Consider the following 19,228-nt stretch of genomic DNA (forward strand, 5'->3'; position numbering starts at 1 on the left):
CTATTTTTTGAAGAAACAAAGTTGTTTGCCTCATAGCATTTCCAGAGCCCACTTTTTGCTGGCTGCATCCTTGTGGTGTAGTTTAAAATGCTTCTCTATCCTTGGTATTTCCTGTTAAATTGGTAGTTGATATCTAGAAGGCTAATCAGATTGAGATTCAATTTTTTTATTAAGAGCACTTATAGGTGGTTCATATTAAATGACATAATATTTAGGTGTCTTTTTTTTTACGATTTAGCAACCACTGATCTTCAATTAAGTCTATTCATGAGGAATTGCAAAATGATATCTTATTATTCTATTTTTGATAGCTAGAATACTTTTATGAAGAAAATCTTCCCTTCAACTACCGTTTGGTTACCCATGTTACAGGAAGAATAGACAAGATACATGCTTCTCTCTTATATACTCTATTGGTTTTCAAAATAATGAATTAGTTCTGTATGTAGCATTTTGCCGTGGTAACCAGTGAGTTGGGAGGAGGGGTATGAAGTATATCTAATATGTTTAAATCTATTTAACCTCATTGATGTTGAAATTGTTCCATGTTTGGTGTGTGGATGCCTCTTCCATTTGGCTTCTGTATCCCTTTGAGATGACAACAGTCTTTAATCACTTGCTGGCTATCCGCCACAACAAGATATGCCAAGCTCATCTGTTCATTTCCTGCTTCCCACCTTGAAGTAGCCGTTTCCAAGGAGTTCTCTTTCTTTTTGATATATTGCTACTTTCCTAAATGGTATTTGGAAACCACAACTGAATTGGAAGGAGTGCAATCTCACTCTTCTGGTTGGACATTTTTTTAGAAATACATAGATTTTAAGCTGTTTTATACACATTGCTCAAGTGCCTTCAGGACGATTATGCATCTATCTGCAGTAGAAGAGATCCCAAAGCACCTCGTCTTCTAACCCTAGAAAAACATTTATTTTGAACATAAACTATTTGATAAGTGAAAATGGAAAAGTCACTTGTTTCACTTGCATTCCTTTGATTATAATTAATGTAGAGATGACCATTTGTTTACATATTTGTTGACCAATGTTATTGCTTTTAACATGTGCCTAAAACATAGTAGGCGTTCAATAAATATTTGTCAATTCAATAATAAATTGTATGTTCATAGCCTTTGTTCATTTAATATTGGGGCTAAAAGAATTCTCATTGACAGGAATAAGTATGTATAAAGTTTCTAGCACAATTCCTGAAACTCACAAAGTATTAATTAGATCCCTGCCTTGTTATTTGCATGCATTGTCATTTATGTCTTTTTTTCTATGTAAAGAGTTAAAGTAATTGAGAGTCAAAGAGATTAAGTAGCTTGTCCAAGGCTTATTAAGTGTAGAATCCTAATTTTAAGGACAGGGCAACAGACGGTAAAGTTTCATGTATACAGATTTCAGAATGTGTGACTGGAAAGGAAAAATCAGTGTTTTTTCAAATAATCTATAAAATGCAGTTTACAGCCCTAACAGAATATGGCAATGCTGGGAACAAAGATGTGAAAGAACTTAAGGATCTTCTTTATAAGTATATTTTTGTTTTGTCCTTATGAAAATTAAAAATGCTCAAATAAAAGAATACGGAAAACAGCCTGACCAGGCGGCGGTGCAGTAGATAGAGTGTTGGAGTGGGATGCAAAGTCAGGCTGGAATATTTTTATGGTGAGAAAACATAAGTGAGGAACTTGCCCTTTACAAAAAGTGAAAAAATATATATATTAGATAGGAAATTCCAAACTTAGAAGTCACCATGCCTTCAAATCTAGCCGAAGAATTTCATAAGTCCCTTGACCTGTAGTGGCACAATGGATAGAGCATTAACCTGGAATGCCAAGGTCGCCTGGTCAAGGCACATATGAGAAGCAACTACTGCGAGTTGATGCTTCCTGCTCCTCCCCTGCCTTTCTCCGTCTTTCAAAAATCGATAAATAGCCTGACCAGGCGGTGGCACAGTGGACAGAGCATCGGACTGGGATGTGGAAGATCCAGGTTCGAGACCCCGAGGTCACCAGCTTAAGCACAGGCTCATCTGGTTTGAGCAAAGCTCACCAGCTTGGACCCAAGGTCGCTGGCTTGAGCAAGGGGTTACTCGGTCTGCTGAAGGCCCGCGGTCAAGGCATGTATGAAAAAGCAATCAATGAACAATTAAGGTGTTGCAACATGCAACAAAAAACTAATGATTGATGCTTCTCATCTCTCCGTTCCTGTCTGTCTGTCCCTGTCTATCCCTCTCTCTGACTCTCTGTAAAAATAAAAATAAAAAAATCGATAAATAAAATGTAAAAAAATTTCATAAGCCATTCCAAAGAATTCACATATTTTAATTTTTGAAATAATGTTTGATATCTTTAATGAAGTAACAGCTTACTGTACTGCTCCATCTAGCTGTCCCTCAGGCATCACAAGTGTAATATATAAAACCAGATTTTTAAATTTTAGTCTTCCTACCTATAGCTTCCAAATCCTTTTTTCTTTCATATTTCTAATATTATCTTGTTTAATGATGCCACAGTCTGCCTTGTCTCCCAAGCCAGAAACAGCTGTCAGCTAAGACTTCTGATACCTTACCTTCCACTTTTAAAATATTAGCTTTAGAATCAGATCTAGACTCATCACTAGATAGGTGATGATAACCGTGGCTCCTAATCTTTAGTTTTGGGCTCTTAATAGTACCTCATGGAGTTATAAAAACTTAAATGTGAATGAAGCACCAAGCAGAGATTTCATCACATAGTAAGCCGAAACCCAGGACAGGAAAAGTTTTCCATTACATAACAATTCAGTTACTTAAAATAATTGCAGGCATACTTAATTGAGCCATTCTTAGTCCTATTAAGAAATTCATCTCTGGCCCTGGCCGGTTTGCTCAGTGGTAGAGCGTCGGCCTGGCGTGCGGAAGTCCCGGGTTCGATTCCTGGCCAGGGCAAACAGGAGAAGCGCCCATCTGCTTCTCCACCCCTCCCCCTCTCCTTCCTCTCTGTCTCTCTCTTCCCCTCCGGCAACCGAGGCTCCATTGGAGCAAAGTTGGCCCGGGCGCTGGGGATGGCTCCTTGGCCTCTGCCCCAGGCGCTAGAGTGGCTCTGGTCATGACAGAGCAACGCCCCAGATGGGCAGAGCATCGCCCCCTGGTGGGCGTGCCGGGTGGATCCCGGTCGGGCACATGCGGGAGTCTGTCTGACTGCCTCCCCGTTTCCAGCTTCAGAAAAGTCAAAAAAAAAAAAAAAGAAAAGAAAAAGAAATTCATCTCTGTCCTCTCTTAACGAATAGCCCCATTGCCCATACAATTCCCCAAGATAAATGCCCAGGGATTATCCTTGGCCTCCTATCCCTGATAATTTTGAACCCACTAGGACATTTCTGGAACACACATAATCATTTCCTGAGTACCATAAGAATGACAGAATTCCTGAGTTGGAATCCAAGTGCTACAATTTTGCTTGCTGTGTGACCTTGAACTAGTTTCATAATTTGTTTCTAGGTAGAAGCTTTGTTGTAAGGATATAAATAATACATGCTTAGCACATGTCTGGAACATAGGAAGGGTTGGACACATTTATTTCAACTCAGTTCAACAATATTTATTGAGTAACTATTATGTGCCATGCACTATTCTAGGCACTGGGGATACAGCAGCGAACAAAACAAACAAAAAAGTCCCTAGCAAGATGGCTCAGCAGTAGAGCGTTGGCCTAGCGTGTGAAAGTCCTGGGTTTGATTCCCGGTCAGGGCACACAAGAGAAGTGCCCATCTGCTTCCCCTCCTGCAGCCAAGGCTGCATTGGAGCAAAGTTGTCGTGGGCGCTGAGAATGGCTCCATGGCCTCTGCCTCAGGCGCTAGAATGACTCTGGTTTCAACAGAGCGATGCCCAGAGGGGCAGAGCATCACCCCCTGGAGGGCATGCCGGGTGGATCCCAGTTGGGCACATGTGGGAGTCTGTATCTTTGCCTCCCCACTTTTCACTTCAGAAAAATACAAAAAAAGGAAAAAAAAAAACTACTTTCATGGAGGTTGTATTTCCTTTTTGTTTCTTCTATTATTTATTTATTTATTTACATTTCAGTTTTTTTTTTTTTCTTTTTGTATTTTTCTGAAGCTGGAAACGGGGAAGCAGTCAGACAGACTCCCGCATGCGCCCGACCGGGATCCACCCGACCAGGATCCACTTGGCATGCCCACCAGGGGGTGATGCTCTGCCCATCTGGGGCGTTGCTCTGTTGCAACCAGAGCCAGTCTAGTGCCTGAGGCAGAGGCCACAGAGCCATCCTCAGCACCCGGGCCAACTTTGCTCCAATGGAGCCTTGGCTGCGGGAGGGGAAGAGAGAGACAGAGAGGAAGAAGAGGGGGAGGGGTGGAGAAGCAGATGGGTTCTTCTCCTGTGTGCTCTGGCCGGGAATCGAACCCGGGACTCCTGCACGCCAGGCTGTCGCTCTACCACTGAGCCAACCGGCCAGGGCTATGTTTCAGATTTTATTCATTCTAGAGAGAAGAGAGAGAGAGTGAAAGAGAGAAGGGGGGAGCAGCAGGAAGCATCGACTCCCATATGTGCCTTGATCAGGCAAGCTCAGGGTTTCGAACCAGCGACCTCAGCGGTCCAGGCCGATGTTTTACCCACTGCGCCACCACAGCTCAGGCCATGAGGTTGTATTTCAATAGGGGAAGAGAGACCAACATACTGAGAATATTTTTTAGTGTGTTAGAAGCTTGTAAGGTGCACTAAGGTGAGAAAAGGGCAAGGTAAAGGAGATCACAAATGTGAGGGGAGTTATTACTATTTAATATTATTACCAAGCTATTTAATAATTACTTTATATTTATTATATATAGTTAACATTATATAATAGTTATTACTATTATTACCAAGTTATTTAATTATTTATATACATTAATTTATAATGTCTCTTATTTATTATTAACTTGTATTGTTATTATTTGTATTGTTATAATTTAATGTGCCTAATTTAATTTATTTAATTTTTTTTAATTTATTCATTTTAGAGAGGAGAGGGAGAGACAGAGAGAGAGAGAGGAGAGACAGAGAGAGAAGGGGGAGGAGCTGGAAGCATCAACTCCCATATGTGCCTTGACCAGGCAAGCCCAGGGTTTCAAACCGGCGACCTCAGCATTTCCAGGTCGACGCTTTATCCACTGCGCCACCACAGCTAATTTAGCTCTCATCTCTTATTCTCCACCAGCACTGGATCTAAAAGAACATATTTATCTCTTTATTATTATGAACTGTTCTTTGTCTCTTGTTAAAGCATTTGTTTTAAAGTCTATTTTATCTGATTAAAGTATTTTTTCTTTTTTTGTAACAGAGAGAGAGAGATAGGGACAGACAGACAGGAAGGGAGAGAGATAAGAAGCATCAATTCTTTGTTGCAGCACCCTAGTTGTTCACTGATTGCTTTCTCATATGTGCCTTGACCAGGGGGCTACAGCAGAGTGAATGACTCCTTGCTCAAGCCAGCAACCTTGAGTTCAAGCCAGTGACCTTGGGCTTCAAGCCAGCGACCTTTGGACTCATGTCTATGATCCCATGGTCAAGCCAGTGACCCCACTGTCAAGCCAGATGAGCCTGTGCTCAAGCTGGCAACCTCGGGCTTTTGAACCTGGGTCCTCCGCATCCCAATCCAACACTCTATCCACTGCTCCACCACCTGGTCAGGCTGATTAAAGTATTTCTTTCATGGCATCTTTTTATTTCCTTTTGCATGAAATATATTTTTCCCATTTCTTTAATTTTAGTCTGTGTGTGTGTGTGTGGTTTCTTTTATTTGTTTTAATGAATTTAGCAAGAGAGGAAGGGGGAGAGAGAGAGACAGTAACATCAGTCTGTTCCTATAGCGCCTTGACTTGGGATTGAACCAGCAACCTCTGCCCTTTGGGACAATGCTCTAACCAACTGAGCTATCCAGCCAGTGCTGTTTGTGTAGGTTTTGATCTGAAGTGGGTCTCGTAGAAAGCATATATATGGGTCTTCTTTTCTTACCCACATGGCTACCCTATGTCATTTTATTTTTTTTTAATTTTTTTTTCTTTTTCCTATATCTTTTAATTGGGGCATTTAACCATTTACATTTAAAGTGATTATTGAGCCCTGGCTGGGTAGTTCAGTGGATAGAGTGCCATCCAGGTACATCAAGGTCATGGGTTCGATCCCTAGGCACATAAGGGAAACAACCAGTAAGCTAACAACTAGATGAAATAGCTAAGAGGAACAAAGAGTTGATGGTTCTCTCTCTCACCCCACCTTCCTTTCTCTTTCTCTAACAATTGAAGAAAAAAAAAAGATTTTGCCTGACCAGGTGGTGGCACAGTGGATAGAGCATCAGACTGGGACATGGAGGACCCAGGTTCAAAACCCCCAGGTCGCCGGCCTGAGCGTGGGTTCATTTGGATTGAGCGTAGGATCATGGATATGACCCCATGGTCACTGGCTTGAGCTCAAGGTTGCTGGCCTGAGCAAGGGATCACTGGCTTGGCTTGAGCCCCCTGATCAAGACATGTACAAGGACCCAGCTTGTTGGCTCAGTGGATAGAGCATCAGCCCAGTGTGTGGACATCCCCAGGTTCAATCCTGGTCAGGGCACCCATGAGAAGTGATCATCTGTTTCTTTTCCCTTCTGTGGAGGAACAATACATATATGAATTTGAATTTAATTAAACACGAACAATAAGGGTCACAAGAATTGGTTACAGGAATGACTGAGTCACTCAGAGTGGAGTAAGACATCCTGCTTTCCCAAGGCTGCTCAGGTGTGCAATTTCCCCTGAAACCCAGGAGGTAGGGCCGGGAAGTTCTTATTGCTTGACTACTGGCCTAGTTCATTATTCATGGTGCTGAAATGTGGTAGCCTTTCTTTGTTCTAGAGCAGTGGTTCTCAACCTTTCTAATGCCGTGACCCCGCAATACAGTTCCTCATGTTGCGATGACCCCAAACCAAAAAATAATTTTGGTTGCTACTTCATAACTGAAATTTTGCTACAGTTATGATTCAAAATGTAAATACCTGATATGCATTATGTATTTTCCGATGGCTTTAGGCGACCCTGCCGGGGTCGTGACCCACAGGTTGAGAACTGCTGTTCTAGAGGCTATGTATGAAGGGCCCTTGTGTAATGGCCTCCAGGCAAAATTCTCCCATAAAATGGGTAGGGCCCTAGGCCACCCTGGATGCTTAGAGAACTTCTCCTCGTTGAGTGCACAGTGGGCAGCCAACTTTGGAGCCCAGGCTGAAGCTTCCCAGTCTGGTGATGTGTTCCTCCACGGTGAGGTGAGATTTGCACATACTCATCATTCTCTCTTTTTTTTATTTTTTATTATTTATTCATTGTAGAGAGGAGAGAGAGTCAGAGAGAGAGAGAGGAGAGAGAGACAGAGAGAGAGAAGGGGGGGGAAGAGCAGGAAGCATCAACTCCCATATGTGCCTTGACCAGGTAAGCCCAGGGTTTCGAACCGGCGACCTCAGCATTTCCAGGTCGACGCTTTATCCACTGCGCCACCACAGGTCAGGCTCATTCTCTTTTTCTTAGTCTATTGCTTTAACTAGCTATTGTACACCTCTAGAGCCCAGGCTGATGTTTCTCTCTCTGGTGATGTCGTGTAGCTTATTGTTGTATTGATTATACTAAGCTTTTCTTTTATTCTTCTTTAGGTTACATAAATTCAAACCCCTTTTGATTTTGCCTTGATTATTTTTATTATTTTTATTAATCATAAATTTCTCCCTAAAATCCATCTGTGAGTAATTGCATTTCTGTACCATGCCTACTGCACACACTCCCTCTCCTCTCCTTTCCCTCTTCCCCTCTCACAGTCAGTGGCTGGAGTGATTTGAGAGTCAGTCCTAGGTACTGAGAATAGCTGTGTTGGTCCTAGCATCAGCCTTAGCTGCTGAGGATAGCTCGGTTGATTCAAGCATTGGCCCTAGAGTCTGTCTCACTATCTCCACTCCCCTCATTTAAAAAATAAAAATAAATTCTTCCTGGATATGCATACAATATTGGCCATGTATTGCTAATTGTTGAATCTGGATTGTGATTGCCAGATTTATTTATTATTCTAGTCTCTACTTTTGTGTATTTCTTATCTCCTGACCAATTACAGAAAGGAAGATTTTGCATATTTCCTCTACACTTAAAATGCAGTTGTTTATTTAAGTAAACTAACCATTCTCCTTTTTCCTCCCCATGTTTTAATTTCACTTTTTATACATGAGTTATTGGAAGTTAACTTTACAGTTTAGTCTTTGTGTGTGTGAGAGAGAGAGAGAGACAGAGAGAGGGGGACAGATAGTGACAGACAGACAGGAAGGGAGAGAGATGAGAAGCATCAGTTCTTTGTTGCAGCTCCTTAGTTGTTCATTGATTGCTTTCTCATATGTGCCTTAACTGGGGGGGGGGGGGGCTACAGCAGAGTGAATGACCCCTTGCTCAAGACAGAGATCTTGGGCTCAAGCCAGCGACCTTGGGCTTCAAGCCAGCAACCAGGGGGTCATGTCTAGGATCCCACACTCAAGCCAGTGACCCCATGCTCAAGCTGGTAAGCCTGCTCTCAAGCTGGCAACCTTGGGGTTTTGACCCTGGGTTCTCTGCATCCCAGTTCGATGCTCTACCCACTTCACCACTGCTTGGTCAGGCTACAGTGTAGTCTCTAAGTAACAATATTCCATTCCTGAAACTGAAGAATAATTCATCTAGCCTGTGATATATACAGTACAAACTTTTGGGACTGTAGGTCTTTTCATTCTGGGGAAAAGTAAAACTTTTCTTGTAAGGATAGGTAAAATATAGAATTGTTTCATTATTGTAAGAGATTTTAAATGTGTGTTGGTGGGTCCATATGGAAGGTGCCCAGCCCTAGAGGTAGAATGTGTCATTTATTGCCTCTCAGCTCTGTGATAAACAATGAAATTTCCCAACACATTTCTTCTTTAAAGACATTAAGCTTTCTCAGCAGAGGGCACTAGAGTGATATTGCAGGAGGAAGAGGCTTCCTGAAATTTTCATTGCAGGCAGGGGTGAGGTATAAGTGGTGTGGGTGTGAAGACTGCCCACAGAACCTGCCCAAACCTCAGCCTGTCAATAATCTTTCCAAAGGAACCTTCCCAGACTCCCCCCAAAAGCCCCCACTCAACCTGCACCCAGCCACCTCCCTCCACTCCCTTATTATTTTTTATTTTTGTGTTTCTCTGAAGCTGGAAACGGGGAGAGACAGTCAGACAGACTCCCGCATGCGCCCGACCGGGATCCACCCGTCACGTCCACCAGGGGCGACGCTCTGCCCACCAGGGGGCGACGCTCTGCCCCTCCGGGGTGTCGCTCTGCCGAGACCAGAGCCACTCTAGCGCCTGGGGCAGAGGCCAAGGAGCCATCCCCAGCACCCGGGCCATCCCTGCTCCAATGGAGCCCCGGCTGCGGGAGGGGAAGAGAGAAACAGAGAGGAAGGAGGGGGGGGCGGGGGTGGAGAAGCAAATGGGCACTTCTCCTATGTGCCCTGGCAAGGAATCGAACCCGGGTCCCCCGCACGCCAGGCCGACGCTCTACCGCTGAGCCAACCGGCCAGGGCCATCCCTCCACTCCCTTAGAAGCTCCCTCTCAACCTGCACAGTCACCTGCTGGATCCCCGCGGCAGTCCCTGTGTGGCCAGCACCAGCCACCTATGGTCCAGATGCTTGTACACCAACCAGTCATTCCTTTGGCAATAGCTCCTCCCAGCCTCCATGATCCACACAGGATCCAGGCTGACAGCCTCTATCCCAGGCTGAAACCAGACTCCTACTTCGTGCCCCTCCACTGGTAGCTGATTGCCGGCTCCCCGGAGTGCTCTCTGGAGGCTTGCCTATTATTTATCCAGCAACTCCAGACCAGCCCCAGTCTGGCTAAATTAGCAAATTTCTCTTCTATCTGGTGGCCAAACCACATCTTCTCTAACAGATTTGAACCCCTTTGCCGGGGTCCAGCCCCGGAGGGGATTCAGGGGTCCCACAGGAGGAGACGGCGTCGGCGAAAATCGAGTGAGAGAGCCAAATTCTTTATTCTCTGGTTAGCATTTACTGCCAGGCATCTCTCTCAATGGCTGGTCTAACATTACTTTTTATGCACACACACTAAGTTACAATCACATGGTATTTTGAATACATCATTGTTTTAGTTTCACTATGGTTACATATTTCCAGATAACAGTTCATTCATATCTATAAGCTACAAGTCAGGTGGTAAGTTATTCAAAGTACAGTTATACAATAACTTGAATAGTAATAACAATATTGGTACAAACTTCTAAAAGATTAGTACTAATTAATAACTCTATTTTACTCTTGTTGTGAGTCAAGGGCACAGAAAGAGATAGCAGACGAAATCAAGGACTAGCAGAGGACCACCGCTTGCTCAGGCAAATAGCCTTGAGTTCATGTAGTGTCCTAATTCTTTTCTCACAAGACTACAAAAGGCTTGCTATTAAGAAACTGACATAGTATAAAGAGTAATTTTTACTTAAAGATACATAGAGTGCACCTGCAAGATAGCTGGTAGCAACATAATATCAGAAGGCATTAGTTGCTATTGCTGCTATGAATCCCACCACATTCCTCTCCTTATTCTTGGAAAATGCAAAAATCTCATGAGAATGTTTTACTGAGAAAAGCCCAGCAACTGCCTTCAGTGACAAAACAAGTCTTTTAACAAGACATTCTTTACTAGCCAGCTACACTCCTATCCAAGGCCACGCAACAGGCCACTCCACTCCACTTTACCTAAGATTCTAATGTCTAGTTAAACTTTATTTATTTACTATATTCATATACTAGCTAAGTTCTAACTATATTCTTTCTAACATGATTAATAAGAAGAAATTTGCCTGACCAGTGGTGGCGCAGTGGATAAAGCGTCGACCTGGAAATGCTGAGGTAGCCGGTTCGAAACCCTGGGCTTGCCTGGTCAAGGCACATATGGGAGTTGATGCTTCCAGCTCCTCCCCCCTTCTCTCTCTCTGTTTCTCTCTCCCTCTCTCTCTCCTCTCTAAAAAATGAATAAATAAAATTAAAAAAAAAAAAAGAAGAAATTCTCCTACAAACTTAACCCTTTATGAGGGATATCATGGCCAGCCTCTTATGTTTATGAGCCCAGTTCAAGGGGCTTACAGGCTTTTCTGTGGAACTTACACCTTCTGTCTCATTCCAAAGAAATTACTACGAATCTACAGGGAAAGCACGGTACTATTATCCCTGTGCTACAAATAATAGCACACACCCAGAAAAGGGGGGATATAAGGCCAGATTAATTCAAAAGATTAAAGGGGGGAGTATCGTGCCTTTCCTTTGCGGTGACTTTGTCAACCTGCAGCTGTTGGTCTTACTGCGGTGACTCTATCTTCTTTTGCTGTGACTTTGTCAACCAGCGTTGTGGATCTTCTCCTGCTGTGACCTAGTTAGCCAGCATTAGTGGATCGGCTCTCGACACCCCTTCCCAATTTCTCCATCCTTTGGTACCTTCTTTCAACCTTAGGGTACTGTTGGGTAAACAAATGTGCTTGCTTGTATTGGGGCAGTGCCATGTTCTTATAGTCTATGGAAGGCTCTGTATGCTTGCCCTCAGGGCAGCAGATTGCCAATTGGGGATTGCCTGCCCTTTTAGGGACCGGTGATTGTTTGCTATTGTTTCCTAGAGCAGGAATTTTTGCCCCCAGCCTGTTTTGCTGAGAGAGCAGAGAGTCCAGGAGGAAGAAGTCTGGGTTGTGGAACCAGAGTGTAGAGGCAGAGACAGAAAGAAGTGCTAAGGCTGGTGGGGGCCTGTGAGTCCCAGAGTCTGGAGAATGAGTCGGGGCTTTGGGAGCCCTGAGAGGGAAGAGGTCTTCCCTGTTTGCGGGTTCGCCTATACAAGACTCTAATAAACAGAATGGCCCACCATTCTCTGGCTCCACAGTTCTTTAACCATCTGCCCGAATCCAATGGGAACTTGCATCTGTGTGGCAATGGCTGCGGCCACCAGCCTTACAGTTACCATTAAAAGTTTCCTTATATCTTATAGTTACTCTTTTATCACAGTTAATAAATAATTCTTTATACTACACTTCCTTGTTTAACACAGTAGGTGATTTCTACTTTTTGATTGGACCCAGACCTACCTCTACAGTGGGTATACCATTTTGCTTTTTCATCAACAGTGTATGAGAGTTACAGTTGTTCCACATCCTCACCAACATTTGGTATGGTCAGTCTTTTTAATTTTGTCCATTCATTAGGCATGTAGTGGTTATCTCATTGTGGTTTTAATATGCATTTCCTGGTAATTGGTGGTGTGACACTGAGCATCTTACATTGTGAGAGAGAGAGAGAGAGATTTTTTTTTTACAGAGTCAGAGAGAGGGATAGATAGGGACAGAAGACAGGAAGGGACAGAGATGAGAAGCATCAGTTCTTCGTTGCGGCACCTTAGTTGTTCATTGATTGCTTTCCCATATGTGCCTTGACTAGAGGGCTACAGCAGACCAAGTGACCCCTTGCTCAAGCCAGCGACCTTGGGCTCAAGCTGGTGAGCCTTGCTCAAACCAGATGAGCCTGTGCTCAAGTCGGCAACCCTAGGGTTTTGAACCTAGGTCCTCCATGTCCCAGTCCGATGCTCTATCCACTGCATCACCGCCTGGTCAGGCTATATATATATATTTTTAGAGAGAGAGTCAGGAAGGGAGAGAAATGAGAGGTATCAATTCTTTTGTTGCGGCACCTCAGTTGTTCATTGATTGCTTTCTCATATGTGCCTTGATCGGGGGGCTCCAGCTGAGCCAGTGACCTCTTGCTCAAGCCAGTGATTTTGGGCTCAAACTAGTGACCCCAGGATTTTGAACCTGGGTCTTCAGAGTCCCAGGTTGATGCTTTATCCACTGTGCCATCATCTGGTCAGGCAATAAGGAAATATTTAAGACAGTCAAAATCATGATGTTAACTTTTGTTGTATTAAGAAATCTGAATCTGAATATTTTGTATTTAAGTATTTGTAAGATAAAATATAAATTGGTGTTTTCAAATAAGTTAAATCGTATAATTCCAATTTAAAATGTGGAATCCATTTAGTGATTAAAACTTACTGTTAGCTAAAATCTTATTATTTATGTACACTATTGGAACAAATAAAATATAAGATTTGCCACATTTATAATTTTATCATTTTTTCTTTATTTTTTTCCCTTTTTTGTTATTTTGACAAATTTTTTCCTTTTTTTTCTCTCTCCAGTTTATCATTTTAGATTTGTAAAACTTATATTAAGTATTGAGGAAGGACTCTTCTGATAACTTTGTCTACTACAGTTCATAAATGGAAAAACCTAATATATTCAATTTATAAGCATATTTTGAAAATGTTAAGGGAATTGTTCTAAGTCCTCTTTAAAAGAGAATGTTAAAACATTTTAAAAACATTTTATTGATTGATTTTAGAGGTAGGTAGCAGGAGAGACAAACATCCATCTGTTCTTGTATGTGTCCTGATCGGGGATCAAACCCGCAACTTTTGTGTATCCAGACGATGGTCTGACCGATTGAGCTACACTGCTCACAAAAATTAGAGGATGTTTCAAAAATGAATATGAAGCGCCTGACCTGTGGTGGCGCAGTGGGATAAAGCATCGACCTGGAACACTGAGGTTGCCAGTTCGAAACCTTGGGCTTGCCTGGTCAAGGCACATATGGGAGTTGATGCTTCCTGCTCCTCCCCTTTCTCTCTCTCTCTCTCTCCCCTCTCTCTAAAAATCAATAAATAAAAAAATTTAAAAAAAAATAAAAAAAAAAAAAGAATATGAAGCTATAAGATATCCCCTAATTTTTTGAGCAGTATATTTGGCCAAGGGAAGATTGTTAAAACCCTTTAAACTAGGCCAGGATCATTGTTGGCTGCTACAACTGTGCTCAACCCTGGCTGCACATCAGAATTAGCTAGAATTAGAATCAGATAGAAATATATAACTTGTTTCTTAATCATTTTACACTAAGTTACAGATATGATACTGTTTTCTTCCCAATACTTCAGCATGTAGTTCCTAAAACATTGTTACATCATAATTGCACCATCATCAAAATTGTTTAATTCACAAACTTTATTTAAAATTCACCCATTGTACCACTAATCAATAGAAAAAAAATTGTTCTTAACATTAAAATTTTTAAAATTAATTTTAGAGAGAAACATTGATTGGTTGTTCCATTTATCCATGCATTCACTGATTGATTCTGGTCTGTGCCCTAAAGGGATTAATCCCCACAACCTTGGCATATGGGGAGGAAACTCTAACCAGCTGAGCTACTCTGCCAGTAAAAAAAAAAAAAAAAATTAAGATTTTATTTATTGCCCTGGCCAGTTGGCTCAGCGGTAGAGCATTGGCCCAGCATGTGGATGTCCCAGGTTTAATTCCCGGTCAGGGCACACAGGAGAAGCGACCATCTGCTTCCCCACTCCTCCCCCTCTCCCTTCACTCTCTATCTCTTTCTTCCTCTCATGCAGTCAGGGCTCTGTTGGAGCAAGTTGGCCCCAGGTGCTGAGGATGGCTCCATGGCCTTGCCTCAGGCGCTAAAGTAACCCGGGCTGAGCAATGGAGCAACGGCCCCAGAGCATTGCCCCATAGGGGACTTGCCAGGTGGATCCTGGTCGGGGCCCATGCAGGAGTCTGTCTCCCCACTTCTCATGTAAGAAAAATAAAATAAAATAAAGTAAAATAAAATATAATAAAATAAAATATTTTACTTATTGCCCTTGCTGGATAGCTCAATTGGTTAGAGCATCATCCTAAAGCACAGAGATTGCTGGTTCAATCACCAGTCAGGGCACATACAGGAGTAGATCTATGTCCCCCCCCCCCTCCCTTCTCCTCTTGCTAAAATCAATTAAAAAAATTTTATAGCCTGACCTGTGGTGGCACAGTGGGTCAAGCATCGACCTGGAATGCCGAGGTCGCCGGTTCAAAACCCTGGGCTTGCCTGGTCAAGGCACATATGGGAGTTGATGCTTCCTGCTCCTCCCCCCATTCTCTGTCTCTCTTCTCTAAAATAAATTTTTTTTTTAAGACCTTATTTATTCATTTTAGAGAGGAGAGAAGGAGGAGAGAGAGAGAGAGAGTGAGAGAGGAGGGGAGGAGCAGGAAGCATCAACTCCCATATGTGCCTTGACCAGGTAATCCCAGGGTTTTGAACCGGCGACCTCGGCATTCCAGGTCGATGCTTTATCCACTGTGCCACCACAGGTCAGGCTCTAAAATAAATTTTTAAAAAATTTTATAAAAAGATTTATTTATTTATTTTACAGGGAGGGGGTATGAGAAGTAGTTACTTCACTCTAGCTGCTCATTGGTTGCTTATTGTATGTGCAAGCCCAGGGTTTCCAACCAGCGACCTCAGTATTCTAGATCGGGGCTGTATCCACTGCACCACCACAGCCAAGCAGAAACTTTTTTTTGAGAGAAAGAGAGAAACAGGAATGGACAGGAGGGGAGAAAGATGAGAAGCATCAATTCTTTGTTGCCACATCTTAGTTGTTCATTGATTGCTTTCTCATATGTGCCTTGACAGAAGTGGGGGGCAACCTCCAGCAGAGCCAGTGACCCCTTGCTCAAGCTAGCGATCATGGGTCATGTCTATGATCCCATGCTCAAGCCGACAACTCATGCTCAAGCTGGTGAGCCCATGCTCAAGCCAGATGAGTCGGTGCTCAAGCCAGCGACCTCAGGATTTTGAACCTGGGTCCTCTGCGTCTCAGGCCAAACCTCTATTTAATGTGCCACCACCTGGTCAGGCAGAAAAAATTTTTTTGATTTTTTTTTTCTAATTCCTGATTCAATCCATGAATTGTGAGGGGTTAGAATTTTCCTTTTTAAATCCCTATCTGTTAGAGATACATATATAAACATGAAATATATTGGGGTTTGCTTTAAAAAACACCAATACGGGCTCTGGCTGGGTGGTTCAGTGGATAGAATCCACCCTGCACCCCAGAGGGTGCTGGAGCAATCATTGAGTACACAACTAAATAGAACTAAATGAAACAAATAATTATAGTTTTCTCTCCCTCAAGTCAATTGAAAAAATTAAACCAATATAAAAAGAGTTGCGTGGGCAGATATATGAAAAACAATTTAGATTTGGTAGGGTAGCTCAGCTGGTTAGAGTGTCCTTGGATATGCCTAGGTTGTGGGTTCAATTTCAGGTCAGGGCACATACAAGAGTCAACCAAAAAAAGCACAAATTGAAGTTTCTTTCTTCCTCCCTTTCTCTCTCTAAAATCAATAAAAGAACAAAGGAAAACACTACAATGGTGATAACTGTTAAAGCAGATGATGTGTCCCAGATGGAGGTTCATTATAACTTTCTGCTTTCTGTTTGAAATTTTTCATAAAATTTAAATAAACTAAATACAAAAATATTTTATATAGGAACCTTGCCGCTGGAAAATAGTAAAAATAACAGCTATTATCTGTTTCTGCATAAGTTTTTAGCCGCGATGTAACTTTTAACTTAGTTATGCTCTAATATGAGCTCATTTAATGCTTTCAACAAATCCTTAAGAGTCTTAGTCCCACCCTGGCTGGGTAGCTCAGTTAGTATAGACCGTCGTCCTGACATGCCAAGGGTAAGGGTTGATCCTGGTCAGGGTACATACAAGAAAAAAATCAATGAATGCAAAAATAAGGAGAACCACGGACCAATGTTTCTCTTTCTCTCCAAGTTAAAAAAGAAAAAAAAACAAAAAAAAAACAACCCAGTCCCACGTTACAGATATGGTATCTAAGGCTCAGAGGTGCAATCATTCAGTGTAAGTAGATAGGTCAAATTCGAACCCTATTTTATCTGCGCCCTCACTCGCTCCGCAGTACCAATCCTGGTGGAAGGAGATCCGAGAGTAGGAGTAGAAAATTCACTCGCCCCAGTCACAAAAACAAACCAAAAATATTCCCTGGTACCGCTTTCCTTTCTGTTTAGACCAATGGAAATTCCGAATGGTAACAGATGGATGCCTCAACCACTTGGCGCAGGGAGGTGGGAGCGTCACCTTCTTCCGATTGGACGAATGTGGCCGCCGGCTTTGCCGGGTTTCCCGTGACTCCGCCTTGTGTGGCGCGCCGGGGCGTGGCCTGGGATTCCCGGGGAGGGGAGGCCACTGTGTGTCCTTGGGCCGAGAGGGGAGGTGACTCCAGCCGAAGAGGAGGACGCAGAATGAAGGCCATGAGGGTGAGGGCCCCCACGGGCCGGCCGGGGCCCCAACCTGGAAGCCTTAATCCTAATACAAGACTCCTAAAATGTCCCTGGATTTGGGGCCTTGGAACGTGAGCACCCTTCAGGGTCCGAGTCTCCCTCCTCAACAACCTGGGACCCCCACCCCCACATCCAAGAGCTTCTCAGATAGCCGGGGACCGCTGACGTGGCCCAAAGACCCGGGCTTGAACTCCTTTCCTTCGTCCAGGGTCCCCCTTAACACCTTGGAGCCAGACGCTGGGAATGACACCCCTTCCCTCTTCCCGGGCTTTTTAGGCTGTCTGGAAACCTCACTGACTGCCCCACATCCCATTAATCCCGGAAACCCGCACTCTAAAGAACTCCTGCGGACCTGAGCCTCTCTTTTGGGTCCGCTCCTCTTCCAGGACCCTCTAGACAGGCTGCTAACCTCCAAGCCAGACCCTCTAGGCATGAGTACCCCCTTCTTCTGGGTCTTTTTTTTTTTTTTTTTTTTTTAATTTATTGCTTTTTGCAAGTGGGAGGGAGAGAGACAGAGACAGGAACATTGGATCTATTCCTGTATGTGCCCTGACCGGGGATCCAGCCGGCAACCTCTGTACTTCTGGACGAGGCTCTAAGCAGCCGGATAAGGCCAGGGCCGGCCTTTCATGACAGGACACTCAACCCCATTCCTGATGGCAATTCTGGTCTTGCCTTTAGGAAGCTCTCATGGCATAGACTCGTCCCTATACCCCGTCGGACCCACTTCAAGATGCCTCTTCAGGTGCCTCTAATACCCATTCTCCCCCAACCCCCAGGTTTCCCAGGCATTGATTCGCTCCTTCAGCTCATCCGCCCGGAACCGCATGGAGAACAGAGTGGCTGAGAAACAGAAACTCTTCCAGGTAGGCGGAGCGGGGAAGAGGCGAGGGAAGGGCCTGGGACGTTAGACCCTGAGGGAGGCGGGGGATACCGCGGTGGCTACGGCCAGCACCCTTTTCTTATTGGACACCCCCTATATCAGGCGAACAATGACCTCCCGGTGCACTTGAAAGGCGGGGGAACCGACAACATTCTGTACCGAGTGACCATGGCGCTGTGTCTGGGAGGTGAGTGCAGGGCCCGGCTGGCCTGAGCTGCAGGAGGCAGGCAGGAGCTGGAAAGCGAGCTGGTTCCTGGGCTGCAGTTTAGGGAGCGGATTGGATTCTGAGCTGGCCACGTTTGGGGAAGGGACTGGAGTCCAGGGTAACAGATAGGGAGGGAGCACCCTAGGGCTTGAGCGTCTGTCCCAGGAGGGACCCAGGCAGGAGCTGGGTAGAAAGTTCAGGGCCTGTCTGGATCAAGAACCAGGGATTCCCCACCAGAAGAGCAGTTTGGGGAGAGAGCTTGAATCATGAACTGGGTTTGGGATCCAGACTGGTGATTGGCAAATCTGAAGGGATTCGGGGAAACGATCGGAGTCTCATTCTGTCCCCCTCCCTCCCTAGGCACGGCCTACACCCTCTATTGCCTTGGCTGGGCTTCCTTCCCCCACAAGAAGTGACACCCAGACGCCTACAGGACCTGAAGAACTTGAGCAAGCATCAATAAATGTGCTGGCTTCCTGGGGTCCCAGTCCAGCTCTGGCCTCTGTGTGTGCCCCTCAGCCCGTCCTCCCACAAGCAAGCAGTCTGTCCTTTGGACAGCTCGTTGTCCCAGCCTTGAGTTCCTCATTCTAGACCAGGCCTATTCCTAGGATGTCACTGCCTCTCAGCCCTCCCAGGGGGGCTAGGGGCCCCAGATGGCACCCCTGGGCTGCCCCTCAGGCTTGAGGACCTAGAGTGCTGTCCTCAAGTAGGACAGGGGCTCTGTATCTTCAGCTAGCACCCCCTCTTCCTGCAGAGGCTCAGGGGTGGAAAGGAAGATGCTAAGCATGGTCATGACAAAATAGGCAGAGGCAAGTTAAGGACAAACCCACTCATGCAGAGAGGAGAGCTGGACAAACACGGCCTTGGTGGACAGAACCAGGGTGGCACTGACTCTCCTCCCTGC

At 44.4% G+C, this 19,228-nt stretch overlaps 1 protein-coding gene across 2 annotated transcripts; it reads left to right on the forward strand.

The window, feature by feature from the left end:
• Window positions 1-17,109: 17,109 nt before the first annotated feature.
• Window positions 17,110-18,806, forward strand: COX7A1 (cytochrome c oxidase subunit 7A1). 2 transcript variants are annotated; one of them, XM_066348626.1, is made up of 4 exons: window positions 17,110-17,212; window positions 18,016-18,102; window positions 18,222-18,306; window positions 18,685-18,806. In XM_066348626.1, the coding sequence occupies exons 1-4, from the start codon at window positions 17,198-17,200 to the stop codon at window positions 18,738-18,740; spliced, it is 243 nt and encodes an 80-aa protein (XP_066204723.1). In that variant the 5' UTR covers window positions 17,110-17,197; the 3' UTR covers window positions 18,741-18,806. The 2 variants fall into 2 exon arrangements, with proteins under 2 accessions (XP_066204723.1, XP_066204722.1); XM_066348625.1 differs by having other exon boundaries at window positions 17,191-17,307.
• The last annotated feature ends 422 nt before the right edge of the window (window positions 18,807-19,228 follow it).

Source organism: Saccopteryx leptura, chromosome 9 (assembly GCF_036850995.1).
Source record: "Saccopteryx leptura isolate mSacLep1 chromosome 9, mSacLep1_pri_phased_curated, whole genome shotgun sequence".
Lineage (NCBI taxonomy): Eukaryota > Metazoa > Chordata > Mammalia > Chiroptera > Emballonuridae > Saccopteryx > Saccopteryx leptura.

What these genes read in the sequence shown, in the direction of transcription:
- COX7A1 (XM_066348625.1), top strand. Translation starts at nt 17,281, where the DNA reads ATGTCCCTGGATTTGGGGCCTTGGAAC. An exon ending in AGAAACAGAAACTCTTCCAG is followed by an intron (nt 18,103 to 18,221) that starts GTAGGCGGAGCG and finishes CCCCTATATCAG; the next exon opens with GCGAACAATGACCTCCCGGT. An exon ending in CATGGCGCTGTGTCTGGGAG is followed by an intron (nt 18,307 to 18,684) that starts GTGAGTGCAGGG and finishes CTCCCTCCCTAG; the next exon opens with GCACGGCCTACACCCTCTAT.